This window comes from Calonectris borealis, chromosome 1 (assembly GCF_964195595.1).
Source record: "Calonectris borealis chromosome 1, bCalBor7.hap1.2, whole genome shotgun sequence".
Lineage (NCBI taxonomy): Eukaryota > Metazoa > Chordata > Aves > Procellariiformes > Procellariidae > Calonectris > Calonectris borealis.
Genome location: NC_134312.1, coordinates 44,467,902 through 44,488,924, shown reverse-complemented (window position 1 = coordinate 44,488,924; position 21,023 = coordinate 44,467,902). Strand labels below are relative to the sequence as shown.

The window sequence follows — 21,023 nt, the reverse complement described above, 5'->3', positions numbered from 1 at the left end:
CCTGTATGAGCAGGTGTTTGTTTTGTTGTTGCAGTTCATAGTTGGAAGCTATGCTCCAGAATTGTGTAAGCTGGTGCATTAGCTGGTGTTACACTGGTTTGGAGCTTTTAGATGGCCAGAAGGAATAGGAAGCAGCTTCTCAAATTCCCGACTAATGGTTTGAGCAGTCAGCAGGGGCCTTATGTGAAGGAATTAATTTTCTTTCCCACATGCTTTCTTTTTTGGACTTTTTAACTCAGCTAACTGAATGCTGGTTTGAAAAGATTGTTTTATCTCTGAAAGAGTCAATATGGAAATTCTGTTCAGCTCTCAAAAATTATGATGTCTAAGCAGGTATGTCCTCCCAGTTTTCTCTTAAAATTTCTTGAGGGGGAAAAATGTGATCCCGTGGAGTATAATGATACACTGTACCTGAGGTCTCTGTGGGAAGAAGAGTCTGGTAAATACAAATTTATTGAAAAAGGAAGGACTTCCTAACATATCTACTCGTACAAATAAATGACACAGCCTGACTGATGTCAAAAGCTTCTGTAAGATACAGTAATACTCCTGATTCCTGCACTTTTCTGCTATTCTATTCTAGAGACAGAATTTTAGTTAATACTGTTTTCATGACAGGAACTAGTCTGAAGCCTAGATAATGAAGTTTTAAGTACCTGACGTGTGTGGATAGGGGAGGAAGACACTGTTCTGCAAGAACCTGCATGGACCAAGGGGATCCCTACTGAATGTGTTTGTGCAAGGTGGAGAGGGGAGAAAACTTACTCATTGCTGGAGAAAGATGAACAAGAACTTTTGCAGCTCTACAAAAATGTACACAGCAATAGTTGTGAAACATTTTTATGCTCATACATTTGTGTTATTCATACTAAGAGAATAACATAGTCGTAGTTACTCAGATGTGCTTTTGTGTTTAGAAGCTGCATATTCCAGTTCCATAGCGGTATGAGGATGGAGGAGGAGCCTGCTTCTCTACGTCCTTGTAGTCTAGTGTAATTAATGTGATGGCTCAGGAGGGAGGAGGAATGTGGAATTCGGAGTTGTTTGGTGGAGACAGTCTGACTAAATTTATACTGCTAAAAAGAATAAGACCTGGGTGTGAGCTCAACCACTGTGCTGCTGATAGAGCCTATGGCTTAATTATTAGCAAGGTTTTCTGGCACGGATTTGGTTCATGCTACTTAGTGCTTCCTATATATTGTACCTGGGGACTGTTTGAGGAATAGTGTGCCAGGAACCAGTCCTCGGATGTAGCATGAACATCACAGCACCAGGTTTGGCTGCCGGTGGAGTACATTACTAGCCTTTGCTAGCTCAGGAACAGCTGCACACCCTTAATCAACACGCTAGGGTGTGCAACACAGACCTAGGTTTCATGCTGTGAAAACACCGCTTTGGGCTGTAGTTCAGCCCTCGCGTTATTTCAGATGCTTTTAACTGGGGGAGAGGCTACAGATTATGATTTCTTAGGGACACCACATGGGACATGGAGGAGACCCACAGTCAGGTGCTTTGCAGTATGGATGTGGCAACTCTGTGTCACTTGGCTTTGGAACCATAGAGTAGTATCTGGCTTGTCTGCCTCCATTTACTCTTTTGTTGGTAGATGCTGTCAGGCCCATTCTGCTGGTAAACTCACCGGCAAGGGCCTCTCCTTTCTTTTCTTGGAACCAGCACCTAGTAGAGGTGGGCAAGATGGTTCGTTGTTTTAAACAGGTTCCACTGAAGCAGCTGGGTTTATCATGTTATGTTTCTAGTACGCAGTGTGCAAACCACCATGTAGACAAGTCAACAAGCAGCTCAGCTCTCTAAGGTGAGGCTGAAAAAGTTACAATGCTCTGTAAAGTATGAGACAAATCCCATCAAAAATAATTCTGAGGAATTTCTGTTTTGTCTATTTATATATCTGGGCACAGTCTAGTGTATTTTGAAGGGGCTATGCACATAGCTCTGTGCACGATTTTATACTTACACTTGCTATAAAGTACTTCAGCAAATTCTGTTTGTGTTTTCACTGTCATCATCTCTGCTGTGAGTTTCATATTGTGACATAGCTCTTCTGTGAATTAAGGTCCTCATACTACTCTCTTAATTTATCGGAGCCATTAAGGTTTATGCCCATCTGAATTCTATCTTTTTTTAAAATGCTCTCCTGTTTCAGCATCAAGTCATGTGTTTTAGATCCTGTACTTTTTCCTGGTGTGTTGGAGGTGTTCTTCAGGTTTCTGGCAATAGTATTGGTTCTTTATTTTTTTTATGTATGACGGACACATTGAATTTGGGAGCTTTGTGCAAGTATTTCCAAGTTCCTTTTCTTTTCAGGGAATTTTAGGAAGTCTACATTTTCAGTTTACGATTATGCAGCACTGATCCATGAAGGTCATATGTTGGATATAATCACTGTCTTTCTGATCATTTTTCCAGCTCTGCTCGGTCAGTGAGTCATCTGAGATCTAGTCAGGTTTTGTCAGCCTGATCTAATGAGCTACTTCGAAGCTTCTGTTCTGAGTGCCTAACTGCTTGTCCTGAACTCTTGTTCTGGCTCTTTCGTGTTGAATATTGCTTGGGTATAGAAATGGAGAATAATGAATGAAGAAATAACTCTGTTTATATATTTTAGTGAGTATTTCTGATTTCCTTATTTTTGGGAGCTGTTTTCTTCTTGATGACACTTGACTTCCCTGGGAGTTGCTTGTGTTACCTGCAGGTATTTCTTTATTTTTTTTCCTCTCACCTAATGGCCTTGATAGATTTCTTCATAGGTAGGAATTGAGGATACTTAACTTCCTGTTAGACATGTGATTTGATGCCCTAGACATTCTTGTAGTATTTCTCCATGGCCTCCTGGCTCTATGTAAACAGGGAGATGAGTCATAATTTCTTTGGTTTCACAGGAATAATGCATATCACTTGCACCCAGGCATTTTAGCACATCTATGTTAGTTCTTGTTTGAAGTCCTTATTAATTACATATTAATTAAGACTGTAAAAAAAATAAGGTTCACTTAAGTAAGTGAATGGAAGTAAGGACACTTAACTTTTCCCTGATTGAAATTTGTGTTTCCAGTCTGGTGGGTTTTTTTCTTCCTTGTTCTCTACTCCTTTGGGGTTTAGCTCACTACGTAGGCTGATTATTAGGTGGAAATAATATTTTCACATGTATTTCTTTCATTTTCTTTCATGTTGGTGTCTCCTTTTTCTGAGCAAATTTTCATCTGTAGTTAATAACTTGGTTTATTTTGCTTTACAAGTTACAGGTAATAATTTTGAAAGAAAGATCTTACTTAAAATCTTATTTAAGTAATCTGGCCATATAAAAGTAAAGTACTTCAAGTCTTACTTAAATCACATGACTATGTTTGTCAATCAACAGGAAAACAATATGCTACGATCTAACAGGAGAAGATATTATATAAAAATACTTATATGTAAGTATGTAATATATGAAATATAAACATGACGTCCTTTCCAACCTTAACAATTCTGTGATTCTGTGTGGTTAACGTCTATTTTACAGCTGATTAAGAGATACTGGTGAACTGTAAGAACTAATAAACTTTAAAATCCTCCATTTGTTTGTATAAAAAGACAAATAGGTTTGTAAACCATATTGGCCAAGAAGTAGCCCAAAAAATTAGGCATTAGATTTAGTTCATATTGGTTTTTAGGCAAACAACCACCATGAACGTACGTATTCTAATGAGTTTTTCTTCATACAAAACATACTTGTGCAACTATGGAATTATGTAAGAGCAGATAAAAACACCTTACGTTAAGATTTTTAAATTATATTAACATGATATGAAATAAGTCTGACCTCAAATTGTGCCACAGTTTAATAATTGGTGTACCAAAATACTTCATTTTTTTCTTCACGATTGGACAGGTAATTAATAGTTGGAATAGCTGGATTTTATCCTGTGATGTAATTAGAGACAGATAATGTACTACAGAATACTTTTGGGAACATGGTGCAAATACATTTCCGTAGGTCAGGATAGAGTGAATGTCTGTGTGCCAGACTTAGGTGTTGCTGCCCATGCTGCAGCCTGGCTGGCTCTTCTTCGAGGCACTCGAGTGCCTTTGAACCAAGCTTCCCACTCGGCTGGGCTCAGAAAGGGGCATGCCTGTGTCTGCGGGGTGCGGTGCCCAGGCAGGCTGTGTCTAAGAACGGCTGAGTCACTCTGCAGGAGCCAGACAAGGCCGGTGCTGAGCCAGAGCTCATAGGTACCCTTGGATCCTGGCAGATTTTGGGAAGAAGCCTTCTTTGCATGGTTGTCTTCATTGCTCCTGATTTCTGGAAAAGCAAAACCAGCACGTGAACAGGCTCTGCGCACACGTATATTGGATGTGCAGTACTTCATTGAGGCTCTGCTCTGTCAGGTAAATAGAACTGCAGTGTTTTCACCTAGGACATCATTCATCCACAGTCCAGAAACACACACACAACACGGAGAATGACATGTTTTCAGATTTCCCTTTTGAAAAAAGAGATTGAATATCTTTTCTCCCGGAAAGGTTCATAGGCAAGAGGTAGAAGAGACTGCCTGGAACCTGTTTGAGTTGCATGGATTTCATATGGGCTGCACTGAAAGGGCCTGGGAAATTCAAAGTCAGTCTAGGGAACTGGTAACTTGTGATGCTGTCCTAATTTATTTTTAGGTTACTCTGCATCTAGAGAGGTGTTTTCTCTTTGGATCTTCCGTTTTGTCTGTCTCTGTTTCTGTCTCTCTCTCTCAATAAAAAAATGCAGGCAGATGTTCTAACAGATTAATTTACTTACTGAACTTACCTTTGTATTTGCTCTTATGGCTTCCTTCCTAAAGAAAGCGTTATCCTTGTGTAGGCTGTAATGCCATTGCTTTTCCACTTTTATAAATACCTACCTGAATCAATCAGCCAGTATTTCAGAAATATGTGACCAGAGGGTATATGAACCTTAAATTTCTTCTCTTTAGCACAGGTAAAGAAACTATATCTTCCTTTTCCCCTATGACATTTTTTTAGGTCTTGCTTGTCTATATCAACTGCTTCACACGAAAGAGATTGTTTTGTATTGCTGATCTGGAATTAAGTATCTGGGTGCCACAATATCAAAATAGTTCTGGCAATTGAATTTTAATCTCCAGAATATAGGAATGTCTTTTTCCTGCTCAAAGTTTTATTCTGTTATGTGTTATTCATTATGGTGTGTTTTAAAAAGATCAGTTGGCTATAAATTAAACAAGGCTCTTTTAAAATGTGTTGGTTCCAATTTAACAGAGTACAAATCAAAGGAAGATGAAAATATGAAAAATTTTGTCAGGCTATTTAAGAACAGTAGGTCGGCTTTTGTTTTTGTTTAATCTTACCAGGTTCCTGTTTCAGTTTATTTTGTAACTGATTAATAGGTGGTGATAACTTCATGCTTTCTTAACAGTTTTGGAAATAAAATGACTACTTATAAAAGAGATTTATTGGGTGAGTATAGAGTGTTTAAGGTCATCTCTAGGAAATCCACACAAGGAAAAAAAAAAATGTAATGAATCATGAAAATAGATGTAAAATCTTGGCAGCTAGAAAAATAAGGGGAGCCTGGGATGGTTTTGTATGTGCAAGTAATCTGTCCAAGTAGAGATCTAGAAAGTGCACAGCTGTCAGGGGTGCAAGTAGTTGAGTGATATAATTGCTGCTTTAAGAAGCTTGGAAGCACCTTAGAGTGCTTCTGGAAAGAATGGTTGCAGTGGAGATTTCATGCCCCCTGAGCAGGGAAAGCATTTCCATTCAAAGTTGAATTGGTGTTACATTCCATGAAAAGCATTTCTAGAAATTTTCAAATGGTTTAGAATCAGGAATGGAAGGTAAATGTTACGTCCATAGTTCTGTTGCTCCTGAGACATGCTTTCTCTTGGCGAATTTCAATGCCTTCCGCTTGTCAAGCATTCACGTGTTATCTCACTTTAATATCGGAATGAAACTTTGTCTGCGTTGCAGAAGATACATAATTGCCATTTCCAAGGAAACGGCAATGTAAAGTTGTACTGAATGCAAGAAGAAAGTAGATGTAGTTAATCAAGATGTGACTCATGAAGGAGATTGGAGTTAACTTGATTGGCTGGATGGAGACAGAATCTACCTGTTCTTTGATACGTAAAAAAGCAAGAAACCCCAGCAATAGACCTGCTTCCTCCATGCAGTGAAATTGTATCTGCTCACATCTTGAAGAACGTATAGGAAACTTTATAGGAAGCCCATATTTGGATCGCATATGAAAAAATAAATTGTTTTGATGGCCTAATTTCAGTCAAAATTTAACCTTGCATATTGCAGGAATATCGTTATGTAGTCATAATTTACACTAGTGTATAGTCCAATTCTAAAACACTGCACGTATTCCACATGCCAGTATATATACCAGCATGCCTGATTTGATCCAGGCAATTCACTTTAATTGTTTGCGAAACTTTTAAGTAGTCTTTCAAGGGATTCCAGTGAACCATTTTCATAGTCCAGCTGACTCCAGAGTTTGTACATGTTTAAAAACAACGTTTGTTAGTGCTTTTTAACTAGATGATTTGTGATGGTAGGGTTGGTTTAACATCTGGAAATCTTTGTCAGACGCGTGTAAACACAGACAACTCTATTTATTTAAAGCCTGATGACCAGCTTGTTTATGTAATCTCTGTGTTGGCCAGATGAGATGAAACACCAAGATGATCCAGGAGCAGAGAGGGGAGATAGCAAAGTTGCTTACATCCTAGTTTAACAGAAATTTAATGAGCATTAAGTGGTTTCATTAATGGAAATGGTCTCAGCTGCCTTTTCTGCCCTTACACATTCTCTTTCTCTTGTGCAGCAGGTGTGTGTGTTGGGCTGTGTGATGAATCAGATGAAGGAGCTCATGTGGAATAAGACAAATTTTTGCTTTTTTCTTGGTTATTTTCACTTAGATCACACCCTGTTGTGCACTAATATGTGGCTGCACAAACACTTCTGTAGACAGGAGGAAAAGGGAGCATGACCAGTTTTCTGGAGCAATGGTGACGTATGTCGGTCTGCAGTGTTGTTGAACTCCCACTTGAGATGGAGCAAGAGCAAGACTACTTGATTATATGATTTATTAGCAGTAGTATATACTGTTAAAAGGTAATATAAGCTGCCAGAGATAATGTGCAAGAAATAAAAGTAATTTTAAAGCTGCGTTTTGAATACTGTATTGAAACGAGTGTTTTATTTCAACTGTGGATTAAGAACTGATGTTGTTAGATGTCTTTGGAAGCAATATGTTTTCACCAGCATGAAGGAAACCATTACCATAATTGTTATGGGTTACTTCTTTACTGATTGCTTTTCTGTTCAGGATTACCACAGACAGTAAAGAGAATTCCTTTTTTAAAGGAAGACGTTCAAATAAACTGATCTCTTCATTGCTCATAAACAATTATTTTGACAAATCATTCATTTTTATAGTAATTACTAGATATTTTAAACATGGGTTAAAACTCAAAGTTTAAAAATATTAAAGAATATAAGCAAGATTTGTAAATTAGTATTTATATACATGCCTAATCATCTGCTTTTAGGTTAATTCTTTGCAGAACAGGAATCTTCCTCCTTTCTCCTTCCCCTTCTTCATTTTCTGCCAACATTCTCTTCACCAAAAGTGGTGGAGGAGACAAGGTCTTGAATTATAAGAGATGTTTGCCTCATTTTGAGAGCTTTTTAATAGTTTGAAAGCTTAGATTCATTTTTGATTAATAGACACATAATGCTGTTTATAGTATAACTACATATATTCCTGTTCTCAGCAACTTTTGGATAAACAACACACACAAAATAAATTTCATAACATGAGAAAAGAGATAAATAATATTTCCGTGGTGCTTGCATCATCACTGTAAAGAATGGTTTGCATTTACATTAGAGATTCCAAAATAATAAAAGTCACAATTTACCAAATCTGCAGTATGAATTTGTTTATCAGAGGAGATTGTTTTTATGCATCAAATGTGTATTTTTAACTTTTTGTTCATAGTTAGTTTTAAATACAAAAATAAAAAACACTAATACTTGCTGTAGAAGCATGTTACAAAGGGCTAGTTAATTGTTGGTTGTTTTTTTTTTTTTTTTTAGTTTTAACAGCTGTCATTTGTAGCAAATGAGAGTATTTGCCATGTACTTTGTCCCTTTCCTGAGCATTTGTTTGCTTTCCCAGCTTTCTTTTTCTGAAGAACTGGCCTTTCTGAATAGCACTGCCAAACTTTTAGAAGTCTCCTGTTGAGGTAAATGTACAAGTCTACGTATGTAAATTGCTTTACAGCTTGTATTTGCATTTATGAAAAGGTCTTAGCAAATTTGAGGGTATACGATGCATACATTGCATCTGTTTGGCGTCTAGAGTAGAAAACAAGCATCCAAGATCCAGAGATTTCTTTGTACAAGGGTTACGTGTGCTTCACTAAACTGCAATGTCATGTGCGAATTCTCCCTTTCTAGTAGATTCTGCCTTTCACCGTAAGCAGAGGCTTGCGTTCATTAGGAAGTATGGCCATAACCTCAAGGCTTCAGCATTTTCCTAAAAAAGAAGCTGTTTAAAAAATAAGAACTGAGGAAGCTTAGAGCCCAGAGTTCCTACTTGATGGGCAAGAGTTGTATCTACAGTTAGGCAAAATTTTGACCCAGTCACCTACGTGTCTCTCTTTCTCCATCCAAGCTTAAAAAGAGAGTTGAACCACTTGTCTATGTCTAATGGGACAACGAGGGTGTTTCTGAGACCATCACCACCAAGAGCTGTGACTGATACTACTGATACGGCATTTCAGTTTACATACACAGTGAACATGTATCTTAATGTATTAGATGAAACGACTTGAATCTCTTACCTCAGAGTCAGATCACCTTGTCAGTCATTGTTGACTGTCTTAAAGCTGAAAATCAGGCTGTTACAATCTTCTATATGTAAAAAGTTCAGATAGGCAAGTCCCTAGATAACAATATTAGAGGGCAGAATGAAATCCTCTGGAGCTGCCGGATGTTAGGTATGTGTTCACTTAAACTCACTAAGCTGAGGGAAGAATCTGGATGGAAAACTCAGATGAGCAGAGCAGAAAAACAGAATCATTAAGGCTGGAAGGGATCTCAGGAAGTCTCTAGTCCCCTTTGGACAAAGCAGGGTCAACTACAGCAAATTGCTCAGGACTGTGGCTAGTTGGGGTTTTATTATCTCCATGGATAGAAACTCCATAACCTCTCTAGGCAACCTGCTCCAGTGTTTAATCTCACAGTAAGAAAGTATTTTCTTATGTCTAAGTTGAATTTCCTGTATTTCAGTTTCCGTCCGTTGCCTCTCATCTTTTCTCTGGGCACAATGGAGTATAGGTCCATCTTCTTTACCCCATCAGGTGTTTATACACATTGGCAAGATACCTCCTGAGCATTCTTTTCTCCAGGCTGAACATTCCCAGCACTCTCAGCTTTTCCTCATGTGTCAGATGCTCCAAACCTTTAATCATCTGTGTGACCCTTTGCTGGAGTCTCTTCAGTATGTTTTTCTCATACTGAGAAGCCCAGAACTGGACCCAGCACTCCAGCTGTGGTCTCACCAGGGCTGAGCAGAGAGGAAGGATCACCTCCCTTGACGTGCTGGCAACGCATCTGGAGGATGCCATTGGCCTTCTGTGCTGCCAGGGCACATTGTTGGCTCATGTTCAACTTGGTGTCCACCAGGGTCCCCGGGTCCTTTTCTGCACAGCAGCTTTCCAATCGGTCCACAACATGTACTGGTACTTGGGATTATTCCTCCCAGGTGCAAGACTTTGCATTTCCCTTTTTTTGAACTTCATGAGGTCTCTGTTAGGCCATTTTCCAGCCTGTCAGTGTCCCTCTGCATGGCAGCACATCCATCTGACATATTACTAACTGCTCATCCAAGTTTTGTGTAGTCTGCAATCTTGCTGAATGTGCACTTTGTCCCATCATCTGGGTCATTAATGAAGATGTTAAACAGTACTGGCTCCTGTATCAACCCCTGCTAGTGGCTGGCGTCCAGCTGGACTTCGTGCTGCTTTTCATAACCCTTTGAGCCCGGTAGTCCAGTCACTTTTCATTGCACCTCAGAGTGTACTTACCTGGTCCATATTTTAGCAGTTTGCCTATACATATGTTATGTGGGAAGGTGTTGAAAGCCTTGCTAAAATCAAGATAAACATCATCTGCTCTCCCTTCATCCACTGAGCCAGTTGTCTCCTTGTAGAAGGCTGTCAGGTCAGTCAGGCATGATTTCCCCTTCATGTATCCATACTGATCTCACCTTCTTGTCCTTCAGGATTTTTTCCATCACCTACTCAGGGACTGAGGTAAGGGCTGGCCTGTAGTTCCCTGGATCTTCCTTCTTGAAAATGGGAGTGACATTTACTTCCTTCCAGTCCTCAGAAACCTCCTCTTACTGCCATGACCTTTCAAAGATAAGGTACCCTTAGTAAACTTTAAAAATAGCATTGGTACCATTTAAAATTCTGTTTCCTTGCCCTTTTAGAGGTGAAATTAGGTTGCTGTTTCATAGCTGTCAATTGCTACTTTTCAGATACTGTCATCAATGATAAAATAGTTATCAGTGTTAAAACAGCAATTTTACACCACTTTGTGGGTTTCTTCAAATAATTCCCATGACTTGACTTTGTTGAATGTTGTTGTTCTGCTTATATTGGGGAAAGTGTAGCACATATTGCAGTAGTTGAAAATGCTTCATAAAATAAAATGCACTTTAAGATCAAGTTTTGTTTCTGTAATACAAATATGTTTTGTCAACTCTATTTTCTATAATAAAATAATATTCTTTTTATCCTATTTTTTAGCATGTTTATTTACTTATAAAGACATTAATACACTGATCAGTGAAGGTAGTGTAATGTTTTGTAGGATTTTCAGAGTGGATGGAATTTCTCTTGCATCTTGAGAACTCATTTATTCGTTTGTCTGCAGTTAGTGTCATAAATAGACAGAATTTCATGCTTTACCATTATTTTTTCCAGTAAAGACAATTGTTCAGTTCATTAAGTCCTTAAATATTCTTTCCCGACTTTTTACCTAATATTTGCTGATGCTGGGGGGAGTTTTGTCTATGACTAATAAAATAATTGGTTCATGTTCTTCTTAGAACATCCTAAAAAATATTTGTGGACTTACTCTGTCTAATCTGAGCTATCATTTACCAGTTGAAACATGTCTTACTTTTCCTACGTGATCAGACTGATATTGGGAAGCTACAACCATGGCATTATTGATGCAAATATATTGTTTCAGTTTCTTTATTTGTACATAATGCATCGATGTTTTTTTCAGGGATTGTGTAACAATAAATGAGCCCTTTTCCTCTCTGTTCTTTTTGTTTCCATTTCCATCTTTAAAGAGCCAGAATATGAGCATAATGGATTTTTTTTCAAATTAAAAAAAAACCCAAACCCAACAAAAAAAAACCAAACCAAAATGTAATCTTGGTGAAAACATCTTCTTATTGCACTGTGGGAATCTGAAAAGTAATGAAATTCTTTACCTTAAGCTAGAAAAAATATGATAAGACTTGTCATCTGCAAGTAATCCATGTATGTATCTTTGAAGGGCCAGACGCATAGCTTTTGCACCGTTGAACTTGTATTTAAAATGTGCACTGTTATTTAAAATATGTTCTGTTTCTCACTATTTCAGTTGTTAAGATAATTTCCAAAATGCAATCAAAGGAGATGCAGAGTGTTCTTTAAGTTTGTGGTCAGAACGTGTTAAGCCTCTGCAGGTGCTTAGAAAGCAACAATCAAAAATTGAGTTACTGTAGGTTGACAAGTCACTGTCTGACATTTGAGTGCATGAACCATCCACATACAGACTTCTAGCCTACCTACTTAGCAGTAAATGCCAGGAGAAGACCACTTCAGTTAGCCTGAGAGAAACTGAGGTGAGCCAGACTGTAACACCTGGGTTAGCATGGCGAAAAGCATACCTGCAGTTACCGTGACCCAGCTGACATGTAATGCATTGATTTGGGTCTCAGCCCTGTACTACTTGCCAGCTTCAGTTTTTGTTCCATCCAGAAGGATGGCAGTGGTACTGAAGAATGGGAACAGTTTTGCTCTGCGGGTCTCGGACAGTAGTAGATGAACAGCTATCAAAGTACACAAGCGTTTCTGTATTGGTAGTGGTAGTGAAGGCGTATGGGTGGCAGAATGTATACTGTTGTGGTAAGCTGCACGTTCTGGATGCTGGGGGACGGAGTAAGTGCATCCAGTTTTAAGATGTAATCAAAAGCTGTCGTTTAAGGGTTCTGAGCTGATGTTCAGAAGCAGTAACACAGTGCAAATAATCCTGGTATTCTGTCTATTCCTGACAGCAAATAGTGCAAAACTGAGTTGTACAGCAGCTGTTTGAGGCACGGGCCTCCTGCTCTTAACTGCAGGCTTCATCTTCTATGGAGTGATAAAGTATTTTGGAAGTACAAATACAAGAAAAATGTTAACTAGTTTTTCCTTTCTGTTTCTTTTAGGACTCCTCCAGGATGGTTTCAAGCAGGTATAAAAGGTATGAGATCTTTGTACACAACACATTTCTTTACATATATAGCTCAGCCAGAAAGAAAGCTGCTTAAATGGGTGTTTGTAATAGAGGCCATCATACTGCTTATGGCCTGCTTTTGGGGTAAGGACCTGAGAGATGCAGCAAACTTATCCAAACCTCTCTATTACGTTACTATTTTAAAATAAATTCAGCTAGTATTTTGCTGGGTCTTTGGGTTTCCCAAGCAAATGTCTAACTTGACTATGCATTACCTAGGAGCTAGTAGTTTCACAGTTAATTTATGAACCACCGTCTTCTGAAGTTTATTATAGGAAGAGAATTTTGTTGCTGTCCACAGTAATACTGAAAGAAATTTCTATGGTTTTGTCATACTATTGTCTCAGTTGTAGGGGATGGTGCCCACATATAGCATGTCCTGTTTGTTATTTGTTTGTATTTGAGCCAAGTGTTACCCTGGTCATTACTCAGGTTCTTCAATCAGAAAAATATTTCAGAAGCTCTTGATGCACCTGGCCAGTATGTGAAATTTTTGCCCATGTGGAATTAATATTGACATAGCTATCACAATTACTAGGAAAATGTAATGGTAGCATGGGGTCTAAAATATGTCAACTGAAGCAAGGCATTTGTGTAAACATATTTTTGTTTGACACATGAATGTATTCTCTTTTAGATATCCTTTACTCAGGTAAAATGTGTAGGTGGTTAATTCATCTGTGTATATATATCCTGGCTGTAGAAGTAACTGCAAAGAGCACCTACAGTTACCTAGTCTTCACTGGTGTATTTTACACCCCTCAGACTTGTTCACTTATAGAATCATAGAACAGTCTGGGTTGGAAGGGACCTTCAGAGATCATCCACCCCCCCTTGCAATGGGCAGGGACACCTTTCACTAAATTAGGTTGATCAAAGCCCCACCCAACCTGACCTTGAACCTGACCCTAATGATGGGGCATCCACAGCTTCTCTGGGCAAACTGTTCCAGTGTCTCAGCACCCTCGTTGTAAAAAATAATAACCTATCTTGTTATGCTTTAGATTTCTTAGTGTGGTGCCGTCTTTTATGTTTATATTCGTGGGTTCTCATAAACCTAGTTGAGTGATGCTTTTTATTGCTGTAGGATTTTTTTTTTTAAATCACTTTGTCATTGCAGAATGGGTGGACTTATTGTCACAACCTTAATAACTATATAATTTCATGATTACTTTCTTATTAATCAAACACATTTTAGTTCAGTCTCCACTTCCTCTTCAGTCCCAGAGCAGAATTTCATTGTTACTTGTATCTGCCGAATGGTGTGTGTCATAGTGCTTTGTGGCTTTTCATAAACCTTATCTTTACTCTATTCACATGCTGTATATCCTCACTCACTTGCAAAAACTTGGTTGTGTGTGGGGTGGTAATAAATAGAAGTTTGCACAATCACATTCGTAGCTTATTTGAAAATAAGCTAATTCTTCTGATTAGCATTGCAAAAATAGGAAACTCCAAAGCTAGAAAATGCTAAAATAAGACTTGTTTGTGCAGTCTTTGTTGAGTCAGCTTTAGTTATATGTACGATGTACATTCTTTGTTCGTGAACTTTCCCCGTCAGGACTGGCATCACATTCAGGACGAATGTGACTTGCTGTGAGCTGCTGTTCAATATTTTGTTATGTATGTTGCCATCTATCTTACTCATTGCATAGTCTTCAAACCTCATGTTGAAAACAAAGGATTATTTTCCTGTGAGGTCAGCACAGTGCCCGGTGCTCACAAATACTAAGAGGGTTTTAGTCTAACTGTACCACCATGAGGTACACAGTAGCTAATATTTTATAGATAGAGACTCAGTGCCCACTGTGATTAGAGTTAGCAGTATCTATTGATTTTTCCTCTATATTTGAAAATTTCTACCCTCCTCCCAAGTAATTTTTCAGGTAAGAGTACTTGAACAAAAGTATGGCTCCCAGAGGCTTCACTTTCTGGTGTGAACACTAAATGAAGGAGTCAGGACCAGAGTCCTCTTCTGTTCTGGCAATGTTTGGCTTGTTTGCCCCTTGTAACATCTGCAGTAAGGGAAGATCCTAGAGAAAACAACGTCCTCTACAGTAATTCTCATTCACTGTGGTGTCCCAAATACAGTAGAAGTCCTTTGGAAATCGAAAATGCTGTTCTGCGATTACACCTAGTAGTGGAATGTGAATGCCAAAAGGCTGAATTGAGTCCATAAGCTGCTTGAAGGTTCAAATATGTTCAACTTAATGTGCTTTTAACGGTTTTGGGTGTACTCCCTTAGGTTTTCAAAGCAAATTGAGAGCAAAGCATGTTCTCACATAGGGACCAACCACTTTAAGATCCCATTTGAAACTGTTATTTGTGCTACGCTGACAGCAAGTGGTCAGTACTTTGTGGGTGGGGAAAAGAGACTGTTAGTAAACTTTACAGGCATATGACAGCAAAAGTGAAAAGATAATGTTTGCCTAAATTCTTGGGCTCTGTTATAGACTTGCTGCTCCAGGAAGAATGCATTATTTGTCAGAAATTTTCAGGTCATTTCCCCCATCTTTACTACTCCTGCTCCTTATCTTCTGCGTTCTCCCTCTTCCCCAGTAGTTCCTCATCAGAAGTGACATCTCTTCATCTCAGCATTTGTCTTCACTTCACTGGTTTCCATTTCCTAGCCCAGTTAGACACCCTTTCCTTTCTCTCCCCCTTTCTCATACATCCTTATATTTAACTATTGAGGTCCTAGTCTTCTCTTTGATATTTTTCTGTCTTTGTTTTTTTTTCCTGTTTTGTCTCCATCCTCTGTCCTCTTCTGACTTCTAGTCCTGAGTTACTGATACCATCCTGGGCTTCCAGTACCTTCCTTTTCCCTTCCCATATAGCTGTTTTCATGTCTGCATTGAGATACCCAGCCTCCTGGCTCATGGAATATCTGTTCTCTCAATATGTTCCAGGGCCTAAGGAATTGCACAGATTTTACTACCTATTTAATCAGACACACTGGCTACTGTGCCTTATATGGATGCAGCAATCCATGGTTAAACATTTATGTGACATTGCTGAGCAACCCATTTCGCCAAATGCTCATTGATTGGAAGACATGTTTACAAATGAACTCTGCTGTTATTCTACTTCTGTTCTGGCTGACGTGGACAAACTAAGCCTGTCTCTTTATGCAGTAAACAAAAGTTTGGGATGAGGATCTTAATCTATAATTGTAGTCTGTCTTCTGAATTTACTTTAAAAGTTTTCGTACTTACACCCCAAAAGTTTGTGTAGGGGTTCCTTTGTAGTTGCATGATTAACCACATAAAATATTTTCAAAAGAAAGTGATGGTTCTGTTGTGATCTGGAGTGGTACTGTAACATCCAGTAAAAGCATGACCAGAATCTTCAAGGTCATACTGATATGAAGGCCACAGGACATGTTCATGAGAGTATTTGGGAGTTGTGACCAGCCATCTGTCCTGACTGTGAGCTTCATGTGATTAAAATGTGTAGGTATCCTTCAGTGGTAATAGCCCATGTCGCCTTCCTCATCTCCATTTCTCCCTAAGCTTTTCTTCATATGATATGCCTCATCTTGGCCATTCCAAACTTCTATTACTGTTAACTGGGTCTTCCAGGTTTTGCACGGCTCTGTGAGTAGTTATTTTAAAGCAACAAGCACGTTGCGGTTAGTAAGAATGGTTTTCTGATTCAGGTCTGATGCTATCAGCATCGCTGGTGTCATCACTGATTTCTCCAACAAGAGAATGACAAAGTGTATTCTCTTTATTGAAATATTTGCGTATAATCTACATGTAAACATGAATTACTTTTCTCTTGTATTCTGTGAACTAAAAAGTTTGTTTGCAAGTAACAGTAAAGCAAGATATGTGGACATAGGAATATTTTTATAAGTAGAGAATTTGTTTTAGCAGCTTATTTTTAGACTGTCTACTAGCTTGTGAACCAATTTAGCTTCTTTTTTAGAAATGTCTTCAATTGAAAAGAAAACCTTGCAAATCGGGATTTAAAATAACTGAGAAGATTTTTGCATGGTTCATGGATCAGACAGATCAGACTGGATCAGTTTACAGAAAGAGATAGATTAAAATCTCTTAGTGGTTCAGGGGTGTGTTCCCCTTATAAGTTTGTTTATTAGTGGAAATTAATACAATATGGTATGGCTTTATGGCTTCCAGACAAAATGTCAGAGGTTTTTTCCCCCTCTTTTAGGATGGTATGGCACACTAACATCGAACCCAACAGGCAGAGACCCTGGCCCACTAGTTCTAAAAGACCATATTGTACTCGAGTTTAACATTCATGCAAGAGTTGAAAAATAAATGAGGAAGAAGAGGTCACAAGAAGAGAATAGGGCTTCAGAGCACTCACTGTGAAGGAAATGTTAAAGCCCTCCTGAAATTCTCATGCTCAGTGTTTTTAGATTACTACAGGGCTTAAACTGTAACAATTTACATTCCATCATACTAATCTTGGTCTCACTAATTCAAAAAAATACAGCTGCAAAATAGTATTTCATAACACTATGCCCAGACTTGCCTACTTGCCTGTGTTTGGGAGTTTTGCAGCGAGGGCTGGCTGTTGAAGTGCTGAAGTACTGTTGAAGCACTGACCACTACTGTGCAGATATGAAGACTTAAAGTAGACAGGGGTCACTCAAGGCACTTTTCTTGAGTTTTGTATCCCCTTTTCAGCCAATGGTGGTGTTAATGAGAAAGCAGAAACACTCAGGATTTATTTCTGCAGAAGTTTTTGATGGTCTAAGTTGAGCCGGCTGCAGTTCCTCACTGTCCCTTGTGCCAGTGCTCACACAACTGGACAGAGTGATGCTCCAGGGAAGCCACTGTGGCTTCCTCTGCTGGGCTGCTGGATTGTTGCATCAGCTCCTTGAATGGTTTCCTAGTCAGTCACCTGAAGGCCAGAGCCAGACAAGTGGAGGAGGCTAGGAACGTACAGCTGCAGAGAAGACAAGACTGCCTTTCCTTAGCTCAGCTCTGAAAGCCATGGACTTGGCTTAAGCAGTCCGAAGTACCAAAGTCCAAGGTGGCCTATTTGGAAATACTGTCTTTTGCTCATTCTTCCAAAGAAGCTGTTAGCAACGGACTGGATTTCAGTGACATAATTAGGAGTTTCCAAATAAAGTATAGTTACAAGATTCTGGCAATGAAAATAAATGTGTTGTAGTTGAAATCAATGAAATCTGGTTTTGACTGGGAGATTTTAATTGGGTGAAATTGCAATTTGGACAGTGCTTCAGGAAAACATTGAAAGAACCAAAGAAGCATTGGAAGGAGCAAGACTTATTCCATCTTTCTGTAATATTGCTGTTAAACCTTCCCCTTTGTGAATAACTGATTTTATTTTATATTAAAGAAAATTACTATAACATCATTCTGAAACAAAATTTTTGTTTCTGTGTAAGGGTAGTGAAACTGCGATGTGGGTTGATTTTGCTATATGATTTTTATTTAAGTGCAGCCAGAAAAACTTTCAAAAGCAAGTCGTCTTAAGTTGCAAAAGTGTTTTCTGTTTTCAGCATTCTAGTACAGGAATACACATTGAAAATGAGGTTTTGATAGTGGCTAATTGAAAGTAAGCTGATGGAACAAGTTGAATTTTGTTAAACAACGTGTCGAACATGCCCTTTTGAAGTAGTAGTGAGGGATGTTTCTATCCAGATGCATTCTCATTTGCTACTCTCCAGGTGGGCACTCTAATCTGGTGTACATATGGCTACAAATACAATTTTATACACTCTTCATGAAAAATAATTTTAAAAATACTGTGGCTAGATGTTTCAACTGCAAGTGTTGAAACAGTCATGTGCATAAGTTACTTGGATGCCAAGAAGTGGAATACGTTTTGAATTGCATTCTTGAGCAGTGACTCTAAATTTTTTCAACTTGCCAGACCCCTGTTGTTTTTCTTCTGGTGCTAACGACCACTTTTACCCAATGTACATCTGCTGACAATAGGCTTTCTTTTCTTTCATACCTTTTGTGAGATTCCAGCAACTTCCAACTTGCAAGCATTTGTAAACCTGTATTCAGTTAGAAAGCAGAGGAAGCAAGGTTTCAGTTGCAGTCTCAAACTAAATGGGTTCTGCTGTCACATGCATGCACTTTTCCCCTCCTCCCCCAAAAGAAGGCATAAACCCAATTTGTTTTCTTAGTAGTATACAAAGCTCTTCAGTTTGGACAGATTATCATTATTATTAGTAGTAGTAGTATGTTGTTACATATTTATAAATATAAAATAGATTTTATATATATAAAATATACAGGTTTATTTCCACAGAGATATCTTTGTTGGGGCTGGTTGATAGGTATTTTCTCTTAGTAAAGCATAGACACCAAGTTCAGTGATATTGTTATTCCAGCTAAGTTCTCTTTCTTGTTTAAGGCTCACAAAGTGACATTGTATCTGAAGGCTAAAATTCCATGCTGTGCGAAAGATATGTCTGCCGTGTCTTGGACTGTACCTTTTTTACTGTTGCTGTGTACTGGACATTGGTTGTAACAGCCAAAATAATAAACTTTGTATCTTTCATGTTCCTTGTGTTAGGTTATGGACTAATGTTTTTAAACAAATGTTTTAAACAAACTAAATGTTTTTTTAAATCCCATTTCTTAGAAGTCTTCATGATATATCCTTTGTACTTGCTGATACTGAAAAGGAATGTGTTCAGTAGGGTGTGCTCCCCAGTGGAATAGATGAGGAAATTTTTGAGTGTGAGTTTCAGGGAAAATATAGAAAATGTCTTAATTTTCAGTATTAATGAAACCCTTCCTGTCTAGGTATTCTTTCTTCTAAGTTTCCCATAGGAGCATCTGCCAATATCACTCACTGGAGCCGAGTTGGGATACCTCCAATATATTGGCAAAAGGATTCATTTTTGAGTGATGAAAAATTGAGGCTTTTTTGTGTGGTCTATCCTTGTGACATTAACAGCATGAAAAAACACATCTTTCGGAAAGCTAAAAAATCTAGAATTTATAGAGTTAAGCTAAAATATTTCTCTTATGTTGTGTTGCAACATGCGTATCCGGTCCTAGAAATGTTTTTTAAAAAAATCTTCTGATGAAGAATAAACAGTGCTAAATATGGTAATAACATTAAGCTACAAAATTCCTTACAATTGTGTCAGTGTGCCTTGGAAACTTCACACATACTGGAGCAAAACAATATTTATATCCATGAAAAGACATCCCTTTGCCAGATACTCCTGCTTTTGATTTGCACTGTATCCATCTAGATTTGCACACTGTCAGCAGGGGTTTTCTGGAGTCATGAAATGCAAAACTGTTAAATGAACACATTAATCATATACTCTTCTATGTTTTAAAGGAAATGTTGTAGGGATACTCATAGTGCTTTTCATTCTTTTCCTAAGTGCTCTAGAAAACCATTGTATACATACATCAGCTGTGTAATATCACAGAATCATAGAATGGTTGAGGTTGGAAGGGACCTCTGGAGATCATCTGGTCCAACCCCCCTGCTCAAGCAGGGCCACCTAGAGCTGGTTGCCCAGAACCATGTCCAGACGGCTTTTGAGTGTCTCCATTTGAGTTCTCCTGGTGAAGACAGAACAAGGTTTTTTTTTGTCTTTGGCTGTTTAGCTGTGTATTTTCAAAGTCAAAGAACTGGTTTTGGTGGATTGGGGAGTGAAAGATCTGTACCTCTCTGCCTGATCCCAGGGCACTCTGTTCTGCTGCTCCTAATTATTCATTAGGTTCTACATTGAACGTAAATAACATTGGTATTAGAAAGAAAATAGCTATGGGAAGAACACTGTTTAATTTGTGACTGTGAAAATGCTTGACTTGTAATATATATGTATTTTTAAAATAGCACTGTTTTTGTACATAGCAGTCACAATGGAGAACCCATAAGCTTTTTTTAGCTTATGTGCATTTGCAGTGCTTATCTGTTAAGATTCCATTGCAGTGATTTTTAAGGAATAGACACATGATCTAAAGCAAAAAACATATCACCAGTTAATGAGTGAGTGCCTGCCAACTGAGCCATGACAAACTGCTGTGTGCTGAAGTAAAATATTTGGAAATGGCATAAAATCAATAAGTTGGACCGCATCACTTTCTCACTTCGATTTGCTTTCCAGTTCCTTACAGGCCATATCCATATAGTTCCTGAAAAGTCAGTTGATATGTGTAAGCTTCTTACTTTTTGGACATGTACTTGTTTTTCATCCTTCATGTTTTCATCTACTTAAAAAGTTGCTTGGTTTAAACCCCATAGAGGTACTTTACGTTTTAAAATAAAATTGTTTAGCTTGTTTTTTAATGTGCACAGTTCATAAAACTTTTAAATCTTTAAAAATAAGATAGGATAAGTGTAAGTATGTGTTTAAAGTTGATTACCTATGTGATGAGAGCTGCATTATCCAAATATTCAACTCCCTGAGGCAGTGAATTTAGTGAGTTCTCAGCAACACAAAGGCTGTGAAATAAGTTCTC

At 38.3% G+C, this 21,023-nt stretch overlaps 1 protein-coding gene across 1 annotated transcript in view; it reads left to right on the top strand.

Moving 5' to 3' along the window:
- The window catches only part of PAWR (pro-apoptotic WT1 regulator), an 80,566-nt gene that overhangs the window by 48,265 nt on the left and 11,278 nt on the right, over positions 1 to 21,023 (top strand). The window contains exon 3 of the mRNA XM_075150417.1: positions 12,512 to 12,546. Within this exon, the coding sequence (XP_075006518.1) occupies positions 12,512 to 12,546 (35 nt within the window). The remainder of the gene's footprint in view (positions 1 to 12,511; positions 12,547 to 21,023) is intronic.